Raw genomic sequence first — 16,534 nt, forward strand, 5'->3', positions numbered from 1 at the left:
TTCCTCCTTTGTACTCCTGTTTCTTTTCACCTCTTGCATCTACCCTTCTCTTGCTTATATCCACAAACAGCAGTTTGCAAGGGAGATAAACCTCCTCTGTGTTTGATCCTGAACAAGCTAAAATCCTATTCCCAAAAGGTGTTTCTGCCAGAGCAGAGAGCCAAGTCTTAAAGAATCAAAGGCATCAAGTAAAACAAAGAGGAATTGCATCAAATTGAAAATAACGCCCAGAATGTAACTGACCTCTCCCATTGCTCCCTCTGCCTGCCTCCTGTAACTCTCGAATGTGATCTGATTAGGAGGAAAAATGAGATGATGTTTTATTAACACTAAAATGTTATTAATAAAAATAATAGGATTAACTATAATAATGATAACAATCATCATTATTATTTTATTCATTGTATCTATTATTTATGGAGTGGCCATATGGTACACTTAATACCAACCAGGCTTTTGATTTATTGTATAACTAAAGCATGTCATCAATCTTGTATTATAGGTGGTATCTCATTCCAAAATTATTTTTAATAGATAGATAGAGTCAGTGATTACACATGTGGAGTAGAGCCCTGAAGAGATTACAGTCTGCAAAGCCAGCATTTAAATTCAGGTTGACCCTGACAATGGAGGGCGTGCTTCTTTCACTCAGCATGTGATCTCTCGTGTTTTTAAAATATCACATTTAGCCACTGTTTGGGAATTTTTAAAGGCATCTGATTACATGCATCCGATTGAGTTGATGGATAGTATTTAGTTAAGTCAAAGCCTTCTTCAAACTAGACTTTAAAAATAAAGACATTCATCAGAAAGGTGTTTGGGATTTTATGATGATCTGACAACTAAATTGCTTGTTCAGTTTGAGTTGTGTAATGTTCTCAATTAGATTAAATATTAAGCATCCAGTTTGCCAACTGCTAACAAAATTGCTGAACATTGCGCACAGTTTGGGGAAATGCTTTTAATGAAGAAGAACTGGAAGTAAAATACTAGAAAATCAAAGTGTCAAAGCTATAAATGTTTTATTGGAGAGATTAGACATTTTCGAATGTGGGATGTTGCAGTATTTTCTACATCGTAATGATATAGTGACTGCAGTCACCTTAATTAAAGAATCTACTGTCTGTAGAGTCCTCGTTGGTAGACACAATTTTCAAATGGCCTATTGATGTCATCTGAAGGCTCTTTCTGTAATATTGAAAGTCAAAATCACCTGTATTTGGAAGACTGCAGGGAAATGGGATTCTGGTTCCCCCTTACCCCCTGTTTCTATGCCTCGATCTCCTTAGCTCAGAGAAAAGGGAGGGAGTGTCTGTATAGTGTGGTTGCAGGTATGATGGCCAACAACATCACTCTACCTGCTGGGCCCTCTGACCTGTCCTTTCTTGGCATGTTAGAACTCTGTCATCTCTCCTCCGATACCTGTAAAGTGGCTTGCACGCCCCTCTTCTATGTTCCTGTAATACAAATACCCATTCTTTGTCAGATGTTCATTCTTTGCCAGATACTCTTCTAAGTACCCTGCTTCCATTTGCTGTCTTAGTTGCTCCTCATCATATTTCTTGGAGGTAATTGCTCTTATTATTCTTATTTTATCGGTGAGGTGATAATCACAAATTCAGATTGGGCTGTATGTCATATAGAAGGTGCTCACCGCATTCAGTAGAGTACTAGCAAATAATGAGCAGCCAATTAACTTCAGACCAGCATTAAAAACAACTCAAATGTCCAACCTTGGTTCAGAAGTGTTGCAATGTTAATGCTGTCGCTTTAGTGGCCTTTATATTTAACAGCTTGATCTTGAACACTGAGGAAAATGCAGCTACTAATGCACAGCAATATTTGATTGCAATGTGGTCATGGACACAATCCAAATGTTACTTAAAATGTGTTCAGATTATTATTGGCCTATAAATTTGGATAATATTTTATAGAAAACTCTCAATTCCTGACACTTTGAGAGATCCACCACTTTGTGTCTTTAGCTATAAAATGAGGACAATAATGAAACAGACTTTATAGAGTTGATTTAAAAGCTCTAGGTATATACTATGACTTATTACGCAAATACTCTTATTTTGGTTTCTACGATTGCTGTGGTCATTCCAATAAAAGCCAGAAGTATTCTGAGCTGGTTTCTTATAGAATTAAACATTCTAATATGACAATATTGGTGCAGTGGCCTCCCATTTGCCTTAATAATTTCTCAGAACAGCCTGATCTGTTTTCTGCAGAGGCTAAGAGAGAGCCAGCGTTTGCTCCGGGGAGGCCGGAATTAATTGTTGGTGGTACAGGAGTGTGGGCTCTGGGATCGGGTGCACCTCATTCAGGCCATACCCACGCCCGTGCCCACCATCTGACATTGAGACAGTCATCCCCCACCTCACTTAGAAATGACTCTGGGTGCTCTGTGTTTCTCAGGTAAGAAGATTTATAAGGAGCCACATGGGTGTTTGTATGTTTGCTATCAGAGCATAGAATCTGTTTTCAATGATGCTCTGCTCTGGTCTGCTTTCCAGGTTCCCTATAGAATGAGCTGTATAGAAAGCCCACCAGAAGTACGAGGGGGAAAGATAAGGACCAAATTCACACAAGAGACTTCAGAACTCGAAATAGGAGAGTAATTATACATGCTGACTCTACGCCTGTCCCAGTGGCAGCTAAAGGAATTTAATACCTTTCATAATTAAAATCACAAAAGCATAGAATTTCACATTTTTAAGAGACCATAGTGAACCTCTACAGAATCTGAAGTAGAAACATTTACAATGGTCACCATATCCCAAGGCACTGAGACTGACAGCTCACTTATTCTGCAGATACGTCTGAGTTTATGATCTTGGAACTGGCCTCTTGGGGATGGAAGTATTAATCGCTTGACCCTTCACATGCTACATAATTAATCCAGTGTATCTGATGGCCATTTCACCTTACTCCTGCTGTTTTTATTATCCCTATTCTTGCTGTCTTGTCTTCAGTTGAGAAGATGTTGATGCTGGGGCATTCAGAATAGTACCCTGTGGGATAACAGACCAAGGCTGTGCTGTTTTGGAATCCTGGGCTTGTCTTTTAGTACTTATGGGACCACAGGCCATTTACTTAATGTCTCTGGACCATTCGACTTTTGCAAATTTACATCATGATTTCAACTTCCCTACATGTTTGGAGGGCCAGATGCAATGACTAGTGAGAAGCCAGAGTCATAGAAGAGGGCTCGACACGTGTCTTCCCATCCCCCACTGACGGGCACACTGGCACACATGTCCGTTTCCTCTGTGTCTCTGGGTGCCTGGGAACTGATTTTTGATCAGCGTGATATGCCCGACCCTCCATGCCCAGACCCCAGGCTGTCTGTCTAGCATCATCTCCTGCTTTTCTCTCCTGGATTCATTTACCTTAGCCGCACGCTACTGATTATATTTTCCTGCACTTTATTAATTTGTTCCTTCTCTGTCTTTGTTTGTGACGGTTTCGGTGCCTTCTCTCATCCCTGCTCTACTTGCCTAGTCTTTCAAGATTCAACTGCAGCACTGCCTGTTCTAGGAAACCTTCCCTACCTACGCCTTTCCACGCACTCATAGCATGGAAAGTTTCCTCCTGAGGTTTCCTCTAGTATGATGCCTACCACGTTGCACTACACTTTGGCATTATTGTCCCCATTTCCTCTAACTTGAGCATATGTTCTTCCAGGTGGGGGCAGGGTGTGTTAATGTTTGGAGCTCAAGTGTTTAGCACAACGACGGGTACACAGGAAGCACCAAATACAGAGTAATTAAGATCATGAGAATAAACGGAATTGGACTGACCCCACTGATGAGCTGAAGACACCCAATGGGACTCCCAGTCATAATACTTCTAATATAAACACACAGTTCTCTAAAGTCAAACGGATCAATAGCAGCAATATATGCATCCACCCAAATTACATCATAAATTACATCATAAGCATCAAAGCAACTTACAAGATGGTCATGAATTATACAGATTCAGTATGTCAACTTATCTAATTACTAATGAGTTACACTTTTTAAAGTTTTAAATAGGTCAAAATCTCTTAGTTATATAGGAATTGAACAAATTACTAAAGAAAATACCATCACTTAAGCACATCAGTGGAAGGATTCACACGGAGTTCTTACTGATAATAAGACTAATGGACCATGTGTTTGTTGTACTTTATGGAAGGCAAAGAACATTTCCCCTTTATCCTCATTCTTGCCCGGAGGACAATTAAGCCAGTGTCAGAAGTGCTGAAGCTGGTCAACAGCAAAAGCAGGACTTAACCCCTTGACCCCAGGTCTTTCCTGTAATTCCAAGTCCACTGAATTTTTATGGAACTCTGTTGCTTTTTCCCACAAAATGGAAGTAAAAAAAAATACCTCACTGTCATTTTGGAGCAATTCGAATCAAAAAGTATCTTTTTAAAAACTGCTGTTTAAAACAGGCTTATGAACAGAGAGGAAAGAAAACAATAATTAGGAATCAGGAAGGAAAACAATAAACAACAAGGACTGTTGAGGTCTGATTTTCAGCTACACAATTTGTACTTGTCTTCTGGACTACAATAGAACAGCTGAGCACTCAGGGGCATTAGCTTAGTCCAGTGATTTTCAAATTTTATTTATTTTTTTAACTAAGGACTTCTTTTTCAAATGAATGCTGTGCAGAAACCATCATAAAGCTGCTGTGAACAGAAAAGCTCTGATGAAGTGGGTTCCTCACCCACCGTGCCCCTTTCTTACTGCTTAAGGTACCCCCAGGATTTCTCCAAATAGTGATTGAAATCCACTGGTCTGTTCTAACCCAACACTGGCCAACTCTCCTTGTTTGCTCCCTCTATTCCTGAGCACCCCAGGTAGTATGACACAGGGAAGTATTAACGTTAGTGACTTCATTGTCAACGAGATCAAATCTGCTGGGTGTGAAGGGGAACTGATACACAATACCTTCTTCCCCTTAACTGAGTGCTGAACCAATTGGAAAATAAGACAAAATAAGACAAACTAGAATTCAAACCAAGATGTGAGATCATTTGGTTTACATCTTTGATCAAGGGGGTTCCCGGACATTGAACTCTAGAACTGACTACTTACTTAATCAGATACAGCCGTGCTAGACAAATGTAGGGCTCCCTTGAAGACCACCTCATCTACCAGGCTTCCCCCAGGGCTGAAGGTGATGGAGATAAATGCCTCTGAAGGAGGACTTGCTACTAAGAGAGGAAGACTCCAGGGAAGAACCTAGTTTCTTATCCCAAACTCACCTTTTGCTCAGTAAGTGGGCAGAGAGGAGCTGGGAGTATGATGCTAGCGGATGTCCCTCCACGTTGCAAACACATCAAGAGTGGAGAAGCAGTGTTCTCATCCACAGTGTGTACCTTCCTAGAACTTCCAGCCATTGGCTCTAGCTCCACTCAGTGGGACATTATGTCATAAACTCCCCCATGATAGCCTTTTACAGAGTAGCTCTTCAGCTTCACTGTGACCCTTCATTCTTTCTAAATATCACTTCAGTCAACGACATGAATGGATTGCCCACTATGTGGAAGTAGCTGGGAATAGAAGATGAATAATACTCTGTTCCTGATTTCCAGGAGGGGAGGTCGGGGCAAAACAAACTTACAGAGGGAGAGAAACACAAACCCAAGTTTACTTCTTTTATGGCTGGAGCCATGTAGATCTCTCTGTGATCATTCAACAGTTGCTTGTACGATGCTTCAGTGCTGGAGCCATGTGAAGACGGCAGGCAGCAAGCACATGCCTGTGGAATGGAGCAGGTGCCTGGGTGGGAATGTGACCTAGACCTGGGACTGTCAGTCACCTTTCCCACCCCATGCCTGCCCATCTGTCCAAGCCTGACAATGCTCACTCTATTTTTCTACTGCTGAAGGAACCTCTGTGGGGTGTCGGTAAGAGGGCGGCAGGAACAGCTTTGGACGAAGTCGTAGTAACATGAAATCATCCGTGATTTCTATATTTTAACGATTTTGGGGTAACAAATACTTGTAGTTCAGTTCACAGTTAGTCACCACAATCCAGTGTGTCGGGACACAAAAATTGGGAACTGCTAACCAAGATAGCAACAAAGGGGGTGTTTGATTCCCTTTGTGATTTACAGAGCTGATTTCCTTTTAAAATCTAGGCTTTAACGTGGGTTAGAAGCTTAACTCTTCTACCTCCTGGATGTGTGAACACAGGCCATTTGAACGTCCTGAAGCTCAATTCGAAGGTTAAGTTGAGTATTAAGACGAGGAATGTGTGGTTTCCGGTGTCAGACTGTGTCTGCATTGCTGATCTACCTCTCGCACGCCATGAGACCTGCAGACAAGTTGTTTATCACTCTGGGGTTCAGTTGCCCAGTCTATAAAATGGGGATAAATAATTGTGCTTATCTCATCAGGTTGGCAGAAGAATTAAATAATTAGTACATATAGAACACTTAAACAATGCCTGGTTTTTAATAGAGTCAAATAATAAATGTTAGCTGTTTATTAATGCTGTTGTAGTTATATTATTATTTTCTTATTGGTTAAAGACAAAGATAATAATGAAAAACTCACTGAATCGCCAAGAAGAGGAATTCAGGGGCCAAAAAAATAATACCAGGCACACAGCAGGCATACAATGAACAGTAGCTACTATGAATAGAATTCTAGATTTTGAGGTCTGATTGAGCTTGCATTCCTTTTTCAAAGAAACATCCAGAATAGTACAAACCAATTCCATTTGTGCGTTCTCCCATAACTGTAACACAGAAGATGACTGATATTTCTGTACAAAAATGTGTTTTGCCTTTATGGGTGTGTCTGAATTAAATGAAAAGTTACCAGTGTTTACCACATGCTTAGTAAAAATCAGACTGTATACATATTTCATATAAAGTATAAATAAGTATATTTCTGTAGGACATAAATATCTATAGCATGATTATTGTGGTGGTCTAGCAAATCCAAATTCCAAAATTGCATGAAAGCTCCACAGTTCTTAAGTAGGGGGAAGTGAAGGTAATTTGGACCTTCAATCTGGGGCTACGTTCACCAAGCCCATTTTGTCGTGATGCTGCCAAGACCTCTAGAGGATGCTACAATTCATTTATTCATTCATTCACTGTTCATGTAGTCATTGCATTCTGTGTCCTAGGTGTGTCAGGTTCAAAGACAAATAGCATACTGTCTAACCTCAAAGTGTGCAGGGAGGGTTAGAGAGAGAAATTTACAGAAATAATTGTGGTCTAATGAGGTATGTGCAAGGGACCCAAGAGGAGGGAGCAGTTGGAGAAGGTTCACAAAGAACAGGACATTGACCTGATTCTTGGTGGTGACTTTTAGGCAGCAAGGGGACAGGCCCTTAAAAGAAGGAAGAACAGCTAGTGGACTCTGGAGTGAAACAAGAGGCAGCCGCTGAGCCAGGAGATGTGATCGGGGCTCAAGGCCTTGAATGCCATGCTAAGGAAAAAGAACTTGATCTTGTAGACAGTGGGAACACACTGGTGCTGCAGATGAAAGGGAAGACCTGGGCAGTGAGACCCAGGAGAAGGATGTGTTAATAATTAAAGTGAGCAATAGAGAAGACTCAAACAAGGGTAGAGGCAAGAGCATTTTAGAACTTTCAGGACTTCATAACTGGTTCTTGGGGTGAGAAAGAAGTCTGGAGACTAGAGGAACTCCCTGGCTTTCTTGGATGTTGGGCAAGGTGGGTCCATTAACGAAGACCAGAAGGAAGAGAAGGCTCAGGTAAGGGGGGCAGTAATAAGCTCCTTTCAAGATGCGTTTGTGACAACAGGCAAGCTATCTAATCAGCAGTTTGGAATAGAGCTCTAGAGCCCAGGGCAGTAATTAGATGTAGAGATGCAGACTCATTCGAGAGGCACGTATACAAAGGTCTGATTTGATGGCAGGGTACCTCTGTTAGGTAATAAATGAATTAAAAAGCAAAACTTCTAACATTTAACAAGTACTTAATATAAACCAGGCACTATACTAAACACTTTAACTTTATTATTATCCCCACTTTTCATGTTAGGAAACTAACATTTCAGGTGCTGAGGACCAACTGAGTCACGCTGATAAGTCCACAAGCAAGGAATAGACCCTATTTGACTCCAGATTCTGTGTTCTAACCAAACTTTATCCCTGCACGGCTCCCAGAAGACTTCCATTGAGTTAAAATCCATTTGCAGGTTTCTATGTGGATGACCATTGAGGTTTGAGCTGCATAATCCATAGACACATTTCCAGAGGCCATCAGTGGGTGGGTCCTAATTGAAAAAGATTAGTGCACCCTGACATTGCACTGAGACATCACATAAGTCTGTGTTTTACCCGAGTGTTGTTGTTTAATCCTTCACAGCAACCCTAAAAGGTCAGATTATTATCATTCCCTTTTTACAGATGTTGTACAGATGATGCCGTGGGGCGGGGGGGTGGGGGGGGCCCTGGTCAGGAGCCTTCCGTTGTGAGTTTGCACACAGCCTGATGTTCTGCTTACCCTGCATGAATCCTGTCGTATTATTTAGGGTCTCCTTTCCAGACTGTTGAAAAGGAGGGATGCTGAAGTGTTCTTTCTTTGTTCTGGGGAGATTGGGCAGAGGGCATTGGCTCCTCCATCCTGGCTCTGTGGGCCTGGAGGGCCGGCTAATGGGATTTTCTGTGGCAAATCATTCACTTTCCTAAAGTCGTGCTGTTGAGTGTTTATGGGAAATGGCACTGGTTTTGTTTATGATAATCTCCAGCCAAATTTTTTTAGGATCTCTCTTTGGATTAACACTTTGACTTCGTATTATTTCAATAATCCTATCAAATCAGCCTTATGAAGATTCTCCAACATCTTCTTTATGTCTCTCTCGAAAAATCCATGTGCTATTGGTGTCTAGTCTTAAAAGTGAAACTTAGTAACATACTTTGTAGATCCCTTGCCCTCTTCCGTGGGTCCTGGAGCACTGTCAAAAGGAGGCATTGGTGATAAGAAAATGCAGTTGTGAGCAGGGAGCAGGACCAGAAATTGGAGGGTTCAGGGCTGTTTGAGGTAAACAGGCTGTGGCCTCAGAGCTGCGAGATCTGATGCCTTTGTTAATCCTCTGCCTGCTTTCATTTCTGCTTAGTCACAGATAATGGAGTCACTGCAGGACTTGTATTAATGCCTATGTCAAAGTAAGCAGACCTAGCTGAGCCGCTGTCCTCGGCCAGCCATGCTTTTCAAAGGCACACATGGCAGATGAGAAAGGCCTGCCTTCATTGAGCACCTGAACTTGAGAATCCTTTCCGCTGCGGGCAAAGCAGAGTGACTTGTACAACTCACTAGATTCTTTGAGCCACAGTCTTCAATCTATGAAATGGGAATTGGAGTCGCTATCACTTCTTTGGTCTGAGAAGAAAGAACTTCAAGGCATTAAGTGATAAAAATGAGTAACCAAGAAATATCCAGAGCATTTTTCAACGTGAGTGTGTCTCTGTGTGTTTTTAGGACATATATGTATATAAGTGCACATATATACACATAGGTATGTATGCATATAGAAGCATTGTAGAAGGATGTACAAGAAAATGATTGGACTCTGGGGAATAGGAAACTTTATATTGTGTTTCCTTTGGTAATATTGAGATTTTTCCCATATCTGTATTCTATTTTGAAAACCAACATTAGAATATCTGCCTTATAAGGTGACTGTTAAGCATCCAGTGAGATACAGTATGATGGGAATATCTAGGTGTTTCACGAATAGTGGATTCTTTCTTGCTCTGTAGACCTGGGGAGTCCAACACACACACCCGGCTATGCACAAGCGTTGCTGGTCTTCCGACCACTGTACTGACTTCTGATCTTAATATAATAGGAAAGATGAGAAGTGGGAATATACAAGTAACCCTGAGTGCTTGGCAACCACAGATGTCCTGACTGAATTTTCTGCTTATGAAATGGAAGAGTCTTTATGACAAAGCTTGTTGAATGTCTCTGTTACGTTCAAATCAGAAGGGACCTCATAACGGAAAGCCAGGTTTAATTTGAGGCACCGGGGAGTGAAGGGTGCTGCTGAGACTTTGTCCAGGGAGTTCTGTGGTGCCCAGTTTCCATCTTCAGGCCTGAATCACTCCTTCCTCATTCTGCCAAGGGTGATGGTGGCCAACTGCACATGGCCAAGTCCCTCTCTGGAAATTGCCCTGTCTGGGAGAGCTGCCGACCAAGGTCACACCTCCTCCCCGAGGTAACCCATGCCCAGTGACAGTCAGTGCATGGGTACAAAGACCCGGCCCCTGTCTCAAGGCCAGACAGCTGCAGGTCCAGAGCTCCCCCTGGGATCGACTGAGGTCCCTGCGCCTGCATGACAGCGCAGCGTACCTCCTCCCTCTGCCCCACCCTACTCTCCCATGGCCGTTGCTCCCGAGAGCACATGCCATGACCTTCCTGCAGGCCAATCTCTGTCTTGCAGTCTTTCTCCCAGGGAACTAATCTAAGACCGTCTCAGAGTGAGGTGACGGCAGACCTGAGACTTCCATCCAGGTTTCCTAATTTGTACCACCTTGCATGCCAGGACCCAACTATCATGATGTAGTGATGAGAGCGAATATAACTATACCCACCATTGTCTGCCTTCATGGCATCACTGGGAGTATAGATGAAGTTCAGGTGGCTCTTGACCCTTAGCAGACCTGTCCTGCCCCCGCTGGACCAACTCAACCCTCTTTAGAGGGCAGCAAAGAAAAAAGGAAACAAAGGAAGCAAGAGGCTGCCACATCGACAACTATGCAAGTCAACCAACTCACAGAAACCAAGAGGATGCGATTCCACCAACACCCCACCTGGCGTTTCTCCCAGCAGGACAGGCTAGGAAGCATTGGACGGCTCATGAAGAGACATTTGCTTGCTCTCCTCTTATCACATGAGCAGTAGATTCCTACATCCACGGAGTTCTCCAGCTTACTACTCAGTGCCTCCCTTATTCTGCCCAGACCCATCCTGGTGAGATTCCGTCTTCCGTTCTTAAAACAAATCCTTCCTGAAATTCACCCCAAGCCATCCTTCTCTAGTGGGGTTGCAAGAAAGTCAGAACTGTCCTGGTCCTCCTTTTTCATCATGTCTGGGCCTCCAAGTAAACTGCAGACTTAGGCATCTTTTCCTCATCAGACAAATGACATGTGTGTAATTCTACTGCTCTAATGCGTCCTACAGCTGCCAACACAGTAGAATGCACAGAGCATTCTCACACCGCATGGGCACATCCACAGCCTCTTACACTTTCAACACTGAGAACTGCAACTCACAACTACTTCCTGTTTTACAGCAAAGCATTTTTCTCCTTCTCAGCACGGTGTATTCATCCATAAATACAAAGGTCTTTCTAAATGCCTTATCTCCCTGTGAAAAGGAGCCCACCTCAGTCTGTCCCATGGTTTCTTCTTACAGTGGCAAGAGAAGGAGGCTTGTAAGTGGGTGACATTCAGTTGCCCCAAACCTGTGAGGTCTGTGTCCTCATCATCACCATCATCTAATATTATTATCACTATTATTATGTTAATTTGAACACAGTAAGATAGTGGCTTGGCCAGTTTCAATGGTTTCCGCATACAGAAGGATAGGGAAGAGATTCCACCTCTTTGGTTGGCATCTTGAACCGCTTCGCAGTTTTGCTCAGGACCTGGCCACGGGGGATAGCCCTCAGCTTGCGTTTCTGTTTTCCCCTGCAGGGGAGCTTCTACGTGCCCTCCGAGAACTGCATGCAGCATGCTTACAAGTGGCACCGGGAGCTGTGCTTCCTGCTCTTACACGCTTACCGAGGACTCCGGGCCTACTTCCTGACCATCATGAGGGACATCCCCGAGCTGCCACGCATGGAGCTGGGTAAGGGGCCGGGCACAGGGGAAAACTCACCCCAGCAGCCGACCGAACTTCTTCCTCTTTTGGACTGAGGCTCGAGAAAAGTCAGTGTGCTTTTGTAAATGTCACAGGAGCAAGCACCGTTTCAGATTTTTTTTTTTTTTTTTGTATTCGACATCATTCTAGCCGGAGAAAATCTTGGACGTGCCAATGCAGGGAGAAGGGACGCAAGCACCTCGAGTCACGTTCATTTACTCATTCATTCATCCACGAAGCATTTATTAAGCACCTACTACCCACCTGGTGCTATGGGTACATAATGTGGAGTTCCTTTCTAAGGGAAAATGCCTGTTTACAGCCTTTTCCTTAATTAGGCTGTAGTTACTGTACTGCCACTTACAAGAGTGTAAAACAATCCTACATATATATATGTCGGTATTTCTACATGTATACATATTTCATCTGGATGATATTAGCAAGCTCTCAGTAGTCACCATATTTGGTTTTGGTTTTCTGGGGCTGAATTACTTCTCGTCCATCGTCAGACATCACGATCATTGGGCCTCATCCCCCTTGATTGACAGATGGTGGAACTGAAGCTCAGAGAGGTGAAGTGACTGCTCAGGGTCACAATGTGTGGCACGACAAGACAGGAGCACAGAGATTCTTCAGGGATGCCGGGGGCAGAGTCTTTATATCAGGTCACACTCATTTACAGCAGGTGGTGGGTTGTGGTTTTGCTCAAAGTCTTCCAATGAGGCCCTTTGCTCCTAGAACAGAAGCCAGATCCTTAGCCTGGTATTCAAGGGTAATAACAATCCTGCTGCGAAGGAACCTCAACTTCCCTCCCTGCACCCTGAGACCTTCCCTGCGGAGATAATCATGCGCTGGCAGTATTGATGGCCTTGTGCATTATCCGTTATTACACTGAACACACCACACAACAATCATTTATTTGCATGTTTCTCTTCCCCGCTAGACTGGGGGTCTTTGAGGGCAGAAGCCCCCCAGATCCCTCACACACAGTGCTTGGTGCTCAGGATGAAGGAGTAAGGGTAACGTTGTTGCGTTGACTTCTGGTGCCATCTTACCGTCTGGCTTTGCCAGCTCTAATGCCCCCTTTGAAGCACGTGATCTTGGAGTTGAAATTTTTCAGGTCAAATGCACTCAAAGGAGACCCACACCGTTCAGAGCCAGTTTAGCTCAGAGAATGAAGGCAGTGTCTTAGCAGTTGGCTTCTTGCTTCGACTTTTTTTTTTTTTTTTTTTTTTTAAAGAAAGGCAGACTGCCACGTGCAGCGCCTCATTTGGATGTGTCTGGAGTCTTGGAAGCTTGACTACCCTACGTTCTCCTACAAATGGACCTTGAGAGCTTGTTTGGAGGTTCTAGCAGGGGAGCGCAGCTACTCGTATACCCTTGACCGAAGAACGGTCCTCCTCTATCGGGGAAGGTCGTCCTCTTCGACCGAGCGCGCAGCTTCGGGAGGGACGCACATGGAGCGGTGAGGGAGGAAGGGGACACCCGCCTAGCCAGCCAGATCAGCCGAATCAACCCTGGCGATCAATGGGGTGACAGATGTCGCAGCCAGATCGCCCTCACATCCGACTTTTTTTTTTTTTTAACCCAAAGGAACTGAATTTATTTGTTCATTCACTCACTCACCCTATTTTTATTGAATGTTTACTGTGTACCAGGCATTGTGCCAGACCCCAAGCGCACAGCCACGATCAGTGATAAAAGTGCACTGTGCCTCGTGGGGCTCACAGAGCTGAGGACAGCTGCTGGGCGGGCAGCATGTGCTCATCCGTGAGGACCGCAAGGAACTGAAGGTTTGCTTGCACTCACCTTGGCAACGATGCTTTAATTAAAACCCACGCGTCGGCCACGTGCAAGGTCTGACCACAGCCTCATGGAACTAGGGGAAAGTTCAAACACAGGCAAAGCTGCGACCGTGAAACCACAAGTGGCCAGAGTCCACCCAGTTCGAGCTGTAAGACGGCGGGGTTGCGGGCTTCTCTGTGGCCAGTGTGGAAGGCTGTGATGAGTTGGTGGCGCTGAGCAGTAGTCTTAGCTCTGCTACCCACCTTCCCTGGACTTCCGAACATCCACCTGTACGAAGGAGATGCAGATCCAGGTCCTAGATGCGTCACACAGACGTGTGTGTACGTGTGCGTGCCTGCATGTGCGTACGTACCCGCAAAAGCACAACAGAATGTGGAATCGCTTTGGACCACACCAAGTGAACATGGGGCTCTTCTGTTTCTCAGAAGTGCATCCATGGAACAATGTTGACCTTTATCTAGTGTGAAGCCACGTGGCTCCAAATCACCTTCTTTATAAACAGGACCCTTTAGACAGAATAGATAAGGAAAGTCCACAGAAGCTGTATTTCTTTCTGTGACTTCAGTGCCGACTTGAAATCTGTGCTCCGTTCATTCCGTTAACAAATTCTGCAATTCAGTGTGTGTCCATTTAATTGTGTGGGTTTTTTTTTCTTTCCTAGAGTCACTTGCTGTTGAAGAAACACTCTCTCAGCTGTGCTCAGAGCTACAGGTAATTAGGAAACTGACTCCTTAGTTCTGAATGGCAGTAGTTATGTGGGACAAACGTAGTTGCTTGCTTGGTGTAGAAATCAGAGATGAAAAGACACGACCGGTTACCTCACGTTAGATCTTAAACTGAAGAAATACTGTTCCATCCACTGCCCTAAATCATTGTGTCTCTTAGACACCTGTTGTGTGCCTGGCCACGTGCTAGATATTTTGAAAAACACCAAACAGGTTAACAGGTCTTGGTTTCCCTGACATTCACACTTTTTATTTGTCTATTACCCACGCATCTAACAAACGTTTATTGACTACGGGCTACGTGCTTCTCACGGAGGGTGACAGAAACAATGCACCTGTGCTCAGATGGCCCACACATGGCAGGAGGCCAGCTTCCATGAAGATGATGATTTTGAAAACAGTGCTTTGCATTTGCCAAAAGTTCATCAATCACGTATTAAGAGTATGTGCTTAATGAGTACTTGGCCAATGCATGCTGTTCTGTTACTTACAATCTCTGGAACGCTTTGACATCCCATCGCGTTGGATGGTCTGGGCAAGCACTGCTATCCTCATGTAACGAGAGCCAGATGAGATGGAAAGGAGTGTGTAGCTCAGGGTCGGTGACACAGCTAATTGATGCTCAGAGCAGGACTCCTGAGACTGTCTCCTTGCAAACTGACGTTTCTATCTTTTAAACCAGTGTTTCTCCTCCCTGGCCTCTCAGTAGAAACACATTTGGACTTCAGACGCACCCTGGCCTGGGTCCCATCTAAACTGGTTGAAACAGAGTAGATGGGAGTAGAGCTCAGGGATTTGCATTTTCATTAAAAGTTCCCCAGATGAATCAAAACCACAATGAGATAGCATCTCACACCTGTTAGAATAGCTCTCATCAAAAAGACAAGGGGTAAGTGCTGGAGAGGGTGTGGAGAAAAGGGAACCCTCGTGCACTGTTGGTGGGAATGAAAATCTGTGCAGCCACTGTGGAGAACAGTAGGGAGGCTCCTCAAAAAATTAAAAATAGAACTACCATATGCTCCAGCAATCCCAGTTCTGGGTATTTATTTGAAGGAAATGAAATCACTATCTCGAAGAGGTATCTGCACCCCCATGTCCATTGTAGCATTATATACAATAGCCAAGACATGGGAAAAACCTGAGTGTCCACCCAAATGTGTAAAGAAAATGCAGTGTGTCTGTACGCAGTGGAATAGTATACAGCCATCAAAAAGAAGGGAATCTTGCCATTTGTGACAACATGGATGAACCTTGAGGGCATGATGCTAAGTGAAATAAGTCATTCAGAGAAAGACAAATACTGTATTATCTCACTTATATGTGGAATCTAAAAAAAAAAAAGCTCATAGAAACAGAGACCATATTGGTGGTTGCCAGGGGGGGTGGGGGGAGGTGAGGGAAATGGGTGAAGGTGGTCAAAAGGTATAAGCCTCCAGTTATAAGTAAGTTCTGGGGATACAGCATGTTGATTAGTAACAATACTGTAGTGATTGATAGTTAACAATACTGTGTTATATATTTTAAATTTACCAAGAGAGTAGATCCTAAAAGTTCTCATCACAAGAAAAAGAAAATTGTAACTATGTGAGGTGATAGGTGTATTAAGTAACCTTACTGTGGCCGTCATGTCGCAGTATGTACATGTATCATTATGCTGTACCCCTGAAACGTACAAATGCACCAGGGGTTCCCCCACCGCAGCCTGCGAGTGCAGGGGGAGACGTGGATATGTCCCCACGCGTTTTGCCACAAGTGGACACAGAGGAGCATCGTGGTCCCTGAACCACTAAGGGGTGGGCGTGGGGCAGAACCCAAGGCCATCCGTGAGCCACTGCAATATTGATGCATCTGGTCCCTGCAGTGGTTCAGGCCACAGCTCAGGCTGCCAATGAGTTCTTAGATATATTTCATGAAAACCCAGCGGGTTGCCTGCTTCCTTTGGTACCGGGCCCCCAAACTGCAGGAAAAAGGCCCCTGGTTTTGAGTGACAGTGTTGCCTCAGGCTTTATTTGGTACAGAGCAACCAAATTAGCTGACTGCTTGCAGGGATGCAGCTGGGTGACACGGAGGGAAAGGGGGAGTCGGCGAGGAGCACAGCCCGGTCTGTGGTTTGCTAAAGGGCTGGCCTGGTGCTGGGAGTGAGAGAAACAAAGCTTC

At 44.2% G+C, this 16,534-nt stretch overlaps 1 protein-coding gene across 1 annotated transcript in view; it reads left to right on the forward strand.

Annotated features, from left to right (window-relative positions):
* Positions 1-16,534, forward strand: part of FAM135B (family with sequence similarity 135 member B) — a 172,915-nt gene that overhangs the window by 119,473 nt on the left and 36,908 nt on the right. Inside the window, exons 7-8 of the mRNA XM_059901473.1 lie at positions 11,681-11,834; positions 14,314-14,363. Coding sequence (XP_059757456.1) covers positions 11,681-11,834; positions 14,314-14,363 — 204 coding nt within the window. The remainder of the gene's footprint in view (positions 1-11,680; positions 11,835-14,313; positions 14,364-16,534) is intronic.

The sequence above is a fragment of the Balaenoptera ricei genome, chromosome 17 (assembly GCF_028023285.1).
Source record: "Balaenoptera ricei isolate mBalRic1 chromosome 17, mBalRic1.hap2, whole genome shotgun sequence".
NCBI lineage: Eukaryota > Metazoa > Chordata > Mammalia > Artiodactyla > Balaenopteridae > Balaenoptera > Balaenoptera ricei.